This window comes from Ochotona curzoniae, unplaced genomic scaffold (assembly GCF_017591425.1).
Source record: "Ochotona curzoniae isolate NIBS_2020 unplaced genomic scaffold, NIBS_Ocur_1.0 contig_1858, whole genome shotgun sequence".
NCBI lineage: Eukaryota > Metazoa > Chordata > Mammalia > Lagomorpha > Ochotonidae > Ochotona > Ochotona curzoniae.
This window is the reverse complement of record NW_024465228.1, coordinates 246,050-256,036: the sequence shown is the minus strand read 5'-3', so window position 1 is coordinate 256,036 and position 9,987 is coordinate 246,050. Positions and strand designations below refer to the sequence as shown.

The window sequence follows — 9,987 nt, the reverse complement described above, 5'->3', positions numbered from 1 at the left end:
AGTGAGCGATCTCCATCCCAAATTCCTGCTGAGCTGTTACCAGGATTCCTAAATGTAAAGTTCACTTCCCATGATCTTCAGCTATGTCCTATGTGTCCTGGTGTGTCTGCACAAGACAGTCTCTAAGATGTCATCAATTGTGCCATGGCCTCCTGAGGGGTTGGCAGGCAGATACCTCAGGAGGATGTATTTTCAGAGTACCTAGGGGCTTCTAATGCCTGGATATTCTCCTTCCTGTTGGCACCACAGTTTCACCAATGAGTTGGGGATTTGCAACAAAGGATCTTTTGCTTCTTTCTGGAGAGCAGCCCTCACATGATGCTGTCAGGGTGTGAAGAAGGCTGTCTTAGGTAGTAACAGTCACCTTTGATGCAGGCCAGTGAACCTGTGGCACTACAAGAAAATCAAAACAAAGAAGACTATCAGTTCTCTGAGGAAGGCAGTCTAAGATATTGACATGACTAGGACTTAGTCTCTTTCAGAATACCCAGCATGATCAAGGAATTCAAAACTCTTTTTTCCCCATTCTATCAACAGCATTCAGAATATGGATCAAAAGCTCCTTGTTTGACAACCAGCTAACCCAATACACATTTGTTGCAGTACAAAGCTGGTTTTGCAAACTCTTTGCAGTGGTGTTTGCATTCCAAGTGTCTTCGCTGCTGTTTCATGACAGAATACTTCATTCTGTAACAGAAAGTATCTATAAGCATTGTGAGGATGAATACATGTGCCCCCACACCCAGGATGAAAATCATTAGCAAAGCTGCCTGGCAAAGAGCCCCTTTGCCTCTCTGTCCTTGGACCCCTGCCACCCTGAGGAAAGAAGCTTCATCCCTCAATCTTAGCTTATGTCATGGAAAGTTTCTCCAAGAAACAAATAAAGATCCTACTTGTGTTGGGTCTTGAAGGGGTCGTAGTTTCTTATTCAGCATCTCCTGGGCATGAACATCTGAGAACAGAGCCTGAGGCCTTACCTTCAGGAAAGGGGTTGCCCCATCCTTGGTGCACACATGCACGCTTCCTCAGGGTCTGAGCCCTCTCGCCTGTCTTGCTCTTCACAGAAGTGAGCCAAGGACTGTTGCTAAAGCAGGTGTGGCTACTCCAAATATTGCATCATTTAAGAATGAGAGTGCAGGCTGCTCTGTTTTGCTGAGCTGCTAAAATAGCCTTTGCTGCAACTCCCTGGCAGGACCTGGACAGGACACTGGCCCTAGTGTTGTCAACCAAGCAGATATCCTATTGATCCCACTTGTCTCAAACCATGACTGCTGAGTGTTTGGGGATGCTTTCCTACCTGTGAACTCTCACCTGTTTTAATTGCAGATGACAGCGGTCTGTGTTTCCAGAGTGTGAGTTTCCTCTCACCTGGGCTGGTGGTAACATCAGGGTGTTTGTTACTGTTGGGAGGGCATAATGTGTTGATGTTAGGGTCTGCCTACTTTTCTTTCTCTCTGTAGAGAATTGCAGATTGCGTCTGCCAGGGTTCCATGGTCCTGTGGGTCACTAGCTGGTGGGTTTGTGCAATGAAAAGCAGGTCTTCCAGCTGCTTGGAGTGGATGCAGCTGTGTCAGCACAGTGAGGCTACTGCCTGTCCTCTTTCTCATGGGCTGAAAGCACTTTGCTTATTTGCTTGATGTTTTCCTCATGTAAAACCATTTCTGCCTTGCATACATAGGTGTACTCTGCCTGGTTTTTCTGTGTTCTCCTTTTCTTTGCCGCCTTCTTTATTCTTTTTTGGATTTCATCCAGGCAAAGGCCAGATGAAAAATGCGGCAACTGAAGCCCTCCTTGACTCCGTTCTTTACATGTTCCTCCAGGATGTCCAGGCTGGGGAACACTCGGCAGCAGGCCATGCATTGAAAGCCATGCTCTGGCCACAAGAGCCACTCAGGGGTCTTTATTCTGGGCTTCTCCTCCAGGGCTAGAAGCTCTGCTGGATCCTCAGACTCAAAATCATCTTCATCTGTGGTGTCACAGCTGGCCTCATTGTCGATGATCATATCTTCTGTAATCACAGAAGAAGAGCTGGCCTCCGAAGGGACTTTCCCAATGCAGCTCAGTTCTTGCACTCTTGCCCTCTTCTTGGGAGGCAACAAGCCTTCCTGTGTGTTATATACAGTGTTGGCCTCTCTCTGCCTTTTGACATACATGTAATATATTTTCATGGCCCGCTCCTTTCTCATGTGTAATTCATCTGAGCAGGGCTCATTGGCTAAGTGCACATGAAAGCACATATCATTCCAGGTAGTGGAGCTCTTCTGTCCCACATCCTGGGGTAAAGGCTTGTCAGAGGGTCTAACACCGAGATCTTCCTTCTGGCTTTGATGCATTTCTAAGAAGGAAAGTTTCAGCCATTAGAAAATGTGATTAAGTTTGCATAAAGATGTAGTGTTTCTGGGGCACTCTGAGTATCCCTGCGCATGGGATGTGTGTGATGGGTGTGTGCACAAATGTGATTCTACACTTATAGGTGTCTTCAAATGATATGTTCTGTATGAAATGGAATTGGTAAGGCTTGTATGTGACAATAGGGACATGGTATATCTGCCAGAGATGATTCTGTGATCTTGTACACACTCAGTATATATTTCTCATGTTAGTAAAAGGTAGTGTGTGTGTGTGTGCACTGTTTAATGTGCAGCACAGCTGAGCAAGAACAGGCATGGTTCCAAGCTTTGCTGCTGTCTGAGAGAGTAGACAGAGTGTCATAGGAAGTACACATGACTCTCAAGTCATGCAGCTCTGAAAGCCTGCAGATATTGTGAATGTGGTGACATAAGAGAAAGGCTACCTCAGAAACTTAATTCTCTCAAATTGCAAGTGTTTTCTTTAGTTTCGTCTAGTCCCAGGGCTGGTGAAGTTAGGTGTCCTGTGAGTGTGTGAAAGGTATTCAAGGGATTAGTCAGTAACAGGTTAGGCCTGAAAATCTGTTTGCAAGGGGGATGATATAAGATGTACCCATGTAATGAGTCTACAGAAAGAATAAGAGTCGCAGGGCATGAGAAGTGTAGTGAAAAAAAAACAACTAAAAGAAAGGAGAAATAGTCATCTTGGTCTGAGCTGATGGGGCCTGTAGAGATCTCTGAACATGAGTGTGCACCAGTCTGCATGGGGAAATTCCAGCCAAGTTTCCATACACCTGTTGGCACTCTCAGCCAATGCAACCAGCTCTCCCAGGGCTCACTTGGGACAATGCTGTGCTGAAGGACTGTGCTCTTTCTTGGGAACACATTGTCTGTTTGTCCCACCCCAAGGCTTCAGTCTTACTCTTTCCTGAAGTTCTTTTGTGTAACTGAAGTAAGTGTGAGGTAATTAGGGGGTGTCCTGGATATTAACTGAATAGCCTATGTTTGTTCAGACATTCCATTTGCATCTGCCTTACCTTCTTCATTAGAATTTCTGGATGTGCTTTTAGAGGAGACTGATTTGGAGCTGGAATCACTGTCTCCTGGTGCCTGGCTGCAGGTTTCAATCTCCACGACCTCACATGGCTCAGGCACATCTTGTTGAAGCAGCTGGAAGTCTGAGAAGGAAATTACAAGAAAACACATTGTGTCATGGCTTAACTGTGTCTATTCTAAAAGGAGCATACTAAGTGGCTGTTTTGCTTCAGGCATTACTGTCTCCTCCCTGTCCACCACCCATCATGGGACTTGCTCTCACACTTAGCTGAACCATGCAAATTGCTACCGATAAGAGAAGTTGTTAAAATTGTGTATGTGGTGGAAATCCTAGGATTGAGTATCTGTTATGTGACTTTGCTGAGGATGTTGACAGAATATTGAAAAGTGGGAAGCTTGCCCAAACAGAAGATGAAGTCAGTTAACAAAGTCTGATATCCATGATGAGCTTCCTTTTCCTTGGGAGAAATGGTGTATGGGAAAGGCATGGAGTACACGCTTTGTAGTAATTACTCCTACTTAATTTGAAAGAGCAAATTAACAGGAGGAGAAATTGGGTTGCTGGGGAGAAGCAGTAGAACATGTGGGCAGGTGTTCAGTTTGCTGGGGAGGTTATGATCACATCAAATGTGGTGACTCTGTACTGAGGGGCTGTGTCCTATTCCTAAGGAATGGCCCTTATTTGTCCTTCCCTCAAGACATCAATATTAGCCTTTCTTTGGGAAGCAGTTGCACATATTTGAGGGAAAGTGAAGCCAATCATGGTTGGGCTATGTAGTTCACTTGAACTTGATGACCAAGTGCACACATTCCTTTAATTTAATCTACTATTGTCAGTACAAGTGCACTTATTTGTAGAGGTGTTTTTAGTATTCAATCCCATACCTACTAAGCTCTTAGCACAGAGTTGGTTCCTGATCTTCATTCCTCTGAATGTATTTTTGCTGAACAGATTTACTCCACTAATGGTTCTACATTTTTCTTGTCACCTTAATCTTAAAAAATGTAGATAACCCCTCTTGACAGTACTACAGTTCATCTTGGAAACTGCACCTTATACATATATTGCTGTCATTGAGTTTCTCTGAGAAATGTTGATCAACTTAGTGGCTACAGATCTGCTCCCCCTCCCGTTGCCCTGATTTATCTGAGCATCCTGCCTCCTTACCAACATCATAAGGCGTGCACACACTGGAGTCACGGGTGTAGCACTGCAACTTGCCAGATGGATCTTCTTCCTCTTGGACCAGGATCTTGTCATCCAAAACGCTCCCAGGTGGTGACTCCCTCTTCTGTAAATCTGTGATTGATGGAGAATGGAATAACAGTCATTCGATGAACAATGTATTTCTTTCATTTCTTTAACTTATACATATTCTGAATATCACATGCTAAATGTTGAGAACAGGCATGCCTATAAGTTCAGAAAATAAAGTCTATATACTGTTGAAAACCTTAGCACTCCTATTACAGAAGCATTTCTCCTGTTTTGGGATGTTGGTGTGACTCAGCTCTGATGGCTTATAAAGTATCATATGGAGGAAATGTGCCCACTTGACCCGCACATAAACCCTGAATTCTTATAGAGAAAAGAAATAGATCAATCATGTATAAATTATCATTGCCTAATTTCTAATGGCATTTTTGAGAGTCAAATAATCACAATGGGTAGACAGCATGTAAACAAATATATTCAATATCACACTTCTGTCCCTCTTACTCATGCATCTTATGCATGTATAGTTGTGTGTACAGCATCTAAGTTATGACCCTTGCTCTACAGGTCTCATTGTTTACACTCAATGACATCTTTTAATATGCGCTAATCTTAGTGAAGTTGAAATAAAGTCATTCACTCTTCAGACCCTCTCAAAGTGAGCATCAGAATATGGAAAACTCAAAATTTTGTTGAAAATATCAAATACTCCTATGTTATATGAATTAGAGTTTTGAATGTTGCAGTTGGCTTCAGTCTGCAGCTCCCCCCACTGAGCAGTTGCCCTGTCTAATGAGTTGTTTGTTTTTGGTTAGGTTCCATGGTAACCATAACTGCCAATTGCCTATATTTCCCTAGTCAAACCCCACTTCCCATGTAATCAGTGTAACTAAATGGGACTATGTATGTTTGTTTCCCCTTTTATTTAAGATTTATTCACCCTTATTGGAAAGACAGATGCACAGAGAGGAGAGACAAAAAGGTCTTCCAACTATTGTTACATTCCCCAAGTGGCCACAACAGCCAGGACTGAGCTGATCTGAACCCAGGAGCTTTTTCCAGGTCTCCCATATGGGTCCCAAGTCTTTGGGTTATCCTCCACTACAGTCCCAGGCCACAAAAAGGAAGCCAAAATGGGAGGTGGAACAGGTGGGAAAAAAAAACCAGCACCAATAAGGGATCAGAGTGTTTACATGATGAGGATTTATCCACTGAGCCAGCATGCTGGCCCCATCCTATTTTATGTCTTATATTAACCTAAAAGATCCAATTTACATTTGCACAGACTAAAGCAAATAATTTGTTTTTATCCCTTAGTAAAGAAACAATTCTTTATGAGTTTATGTTCATGCTTGAACATCTTTCTTACGCCTTAGTAAGGAATACGTTTTACATGCTTGTACTTATCCATAACCATCTGAAAAATATTGATCTTGAAATCAGAGTTACAAAGAAAAAGATGATCGTTAATCCATCAGTTCACTCCCCAATTGGCTGCCAATGGCCAAACTCGGGCCAGGCTGAACTTTGTGTAAACAACATAGACCTTGTACCTGGGACACCTGAAAGCAAACTGGGCCCTCAGAAAGAGCCACGAATAGACAGCTCCTCCTCACTCCCTGTTTCCTCACTTCACTGTCCCAGTCACCTGCCTTAACTATCTTCTCCACTACTACTAGGGACCTACTCTTCCCCCTGGCGGAGGGCATTCTTGGTTACCACATTCCAAAAACCACAGTTCTCCACATACCTCTTGATTTCTTTACAGCTGGAGGACTGTACTCACGCTCCAGATGTTTCCTTTTCTCTCTCTGCTCCATGGTTCAACTCTTTAAAGAGTTACTCAAAAAGGCTAAGCTTTCTACCTGTAACTCTACTGTCAGGTAGTTGATGGTATCAAGAAAAGACTGAATATGAAAATCCGAGGACACCAAATCACAGGAGACGCTCGCGGCTCCCAAGCACTGTCCTGCCTGGTACGCAGTACAGCAGCAGGACTGTTATGATTCAAATCACAACGAAGACCTCGGAATTCTAGGATGTCCTGGTGACATCACTCAGCTCAAGGGCTCAGCCAGTATTTAAAGGTATAGAGGGCTGCCACAGGTGATTGCCTATGTTGACTTGATTTGTCCAAATGTAACTCTATTTTGAACTTATTTTTCAGGCCTTGTTTTGACATAAGGACTTGTAGGAGACAGAGGATTGAATTAAACAAAGAAAACTATACCTTGCACATAAGAAAATTGCATGTGTCAGTCTCTCAAAAGCAAGGATATGACACAATGCAAATGAGGCTTAGGCTTACACTCAGGTTGATCTCCCCAAAATCACCATCAACGTATAAACTGAAGGGAAATAAAATTTATCTGCTAACAATATTATTGTTACCTGTTAATAATATATTATATTAATTACATAATGATGATTATATTGTATACTCTATTATATAGAACTGTATTACATATTAATATGTAATTGTGTATAATAATATATGTGAGTTATATAATATTACCCCATATTTTATATAATTTCTATTGCGGAATACTACTCAGCCATAAAAAAGCAGCCTTATTATTTGCAATAAAATTGATGCACCCAGAGGGAACTATGTTCTTGAAATAAGGTAAGCACAGAAGAATGAAAATAACAAAATCCTCAAAAATGTTAACTCGGAAAGTCGGGAGGGAGGAAATGATCAAGTAGATTCATGAGTAATAGGTTGCATATACATAGGATAAAAAATTTCTGAGGTTCTAGCACGGTTAGATGAAAATAAATAGTGCTGAGTTACTCCATATATAGATCATAAGCACAGAAGAAAATCTTCTAAAATGTTTTTGTGTGTCTGACTTTCTCAACTTGTAAATACACTTTCTCACTGTGAAAAACAATATAGGTAGTAGTAACATACGCTGGTGAGGATTTTGCTAAGAAGCAATCTTTACATACTATTGATGGAAATATCAATTGGTTTAGTTAGTGTGGAAAAATTTGGAACTTAATTTAAAAACTAGAAATGAAATTTAACATAGTCGTATAATCCTACTATTGAGCTTTTACTCAAAAGCCTTGAAATTGTTTTATCCAAGTACCAGGATCAGAGTCCACTCTACTAATGCATATAGAAGTTTAACTCTTTTGTCAAATACTTGCCCTTATTAAAGTTTGTCACTGTTGACTTTAGGTAATTTTAATAATATGTGACTTTTTGTTTTTCTGTATGGTGTGTGTTTGTGTGTATGAGAGAGAGGGAGGGAGAAAGAGAGAGAGATGAACTAGGAATTTATTGAGTATTTTCATCCTGTAGATTTAAAATTATCCTCAAATTTTAGGATTTGGCAGCCATTGAAACTCCAAAAGTAATATATTTTCATCTCACATTTGCTTCCTTCTTGGGTTTGTATTCCTTCTCGGGGTTATATTGCTCTCTTGATGTTCCCCAGGAAACAATGGAAAGTCAGATTTACAGAGAAGAGAGACAAAGAGGGAGATCTTGCATCCATTGATTCACCCCCCGCCCAAGTGTCGAAACTGCTGGAGCTGTGCCCATCCAAACCAGGCTTCAGGAGCCTTTTCGGGTCTCCCACATGGGTGCAGAGTCCCAAGGCTTTGGGCTACCCTCAACTGCTTTCCCAGGCCACAGGCAGGGAGCAGAATGGGAAGCAGGGCCACCAGGATTAGAACTGCCACCCATGTGGGATCCTGGTGTGTGCAAAATGAGGACAGTAGCCACAAGCAACATTCTTAAAGCTTCTTTCTAAGATTGATTTATTTTCTTTGGAATGTCAGATATAGTCAGAGGAGGAAAGACAGAGTGGAAGAATTTTCAGCCATTGATTCACTCCTCAAGTGTTTGCAATGGCTTGAGCTGAGCTTATCAGAAGCCAGGTGCCAGTAGCCTCTTACAGGTCTCCCATGTGGTTGCAGTGTCCCAGGGCTTTGGGCCATCGTTGACTGCTTTTCCAGGCCACAAGCGGGGAGCTGGATGGGAAGTGGAGCCACTGGAATTAGCAGCAGCACCCATCTAGTATCCATCTGCTTTCAAGGCAAGGACTTTAGCTCTTTCTAGGCTACTGGGACAGCCAACAGCCCAGTCAGTCTGTTTCTAAGTTTCTGTTTAGTTACATGTCTACTTTCTATGAAACAGTTGTGCATACTGGTTTAGCTATTACTGTGTCCAGTTCTGCCTATTATCTCTCACATTCATGCCCTCACCAATCATTCTTCTGGATATGGGTAACAGTGTCTTGCTTCCTGGGATTTTCAGGCCTTTGTATTGACTGTCGGGCAGTGGGATTTAGCACACTGTGAGTATCCTGGCTTCATGGTGAAGAATGCGGCCTTTGCTCATCAGCAGCTCAGCTCATCCTGGATCGTCTCAATGCTTTCAATCTTGTTTCTCATGTTTTGTTTTTCTGTTGTTTTGCATTCAATTTTGTAGCAGTTTTTTTTTGTTGTTTTTATTTTTGCTTTACATCAAGTTTAGTGTTTGAAATCTAAGAAAATATGTTTTCTAATTTGGATGTATGTATAAACATCACTTGTCTAAATCCAGCCTCCTCAATGCTGCAGTATTTTGGCCTCTTTCTGCTCTGAAATCATCACGTTTGTCCCACTATAGGGGTGCTGAAGGCATCCAAAGTAGGTAGAGTTTGCAGACATTAGAAAAACAGAAAAGTGGAGAGTTTGATGAGAAAGGCTGAAGAACAAAATGATTTGAGTTCCTCTCCCAGGGGCGTTAGTTAGGAACCCCAACTCATCTTGGGAAATTCACACTCTGTTACATGTTAGGATCTCACAACTCCTTTATAAGTCAAAGCAATTTCCACACATAGCTGCCTGTCCAAGCACAAATAAATAAATAAATAAATAAATAAATAACACCAAACTCCAAATTCACATGCATCTGGATTCCTGAAGGACAACCCCTGAAGCAAGACTTGGCAGCCAACCAGGCAATTCTCTGAGCAAGGCTGGCGTTAGATGAGTTCTAACCTGCGCTAATGTATCCAGAGAACCTAAATCAGACACACTAATGAGCAGGTGAACAGGCCCAAGTCCACTGAAGGCACAGTAAGAAAACTGTAATGGGGTGACACCACTGATGGCACCCGCTCATCAGGTTAATTGACACTGCACAGGGCCCAGAAACCTGGTGCCTCCTGCCTCCTGTAGGTTACTCCATTGTAACTTTGGGCTCTGGTAACTCCCTGCTGGCCTGAAACTTTGTTTCTCCTGCATTGCTCTCAGTCTGACCTGAGGATGAGAGCTTAAAAAAGCCTGACTTTAGTGGCTTGGTGAAGTGGCTGCTGGAGTGTAGCAGGAGTAGCTGTCACCAAGCTTGGGAAATCAAGACTCTTCTAA

The 9,987-nt window shown here is 42.3% G+C and overlaps 1 protein-coding gene across 1 annotated transcript; it reads right to left on the bottom strand.

The window, feature by feature from the left end:
* Positions 1-1,727: 1,727 nt before the first annotated feature.
* On the bottom strand, positions 1,728-6,440 carry LOC121148977 (protein FAM170A-like). The gene is made up of 4 exons (XM_040969369.1): positions 6,371-6,440; positions 4,573-4,704; positions 3,386-3,526; positions 1,728-2,335 (listed from the first exon to the last, which is right to left on the bottom strand). Exons 1-4 carry the CDS (start codon positions 6,438-6,440, stop codon positions 1,728-1,730), a joined length of 951 nt encoding a protein of 316 aa, XP_040825303.1.
* Positions 6,441-9,987: the final 3,547 nt, after the last annotated feature.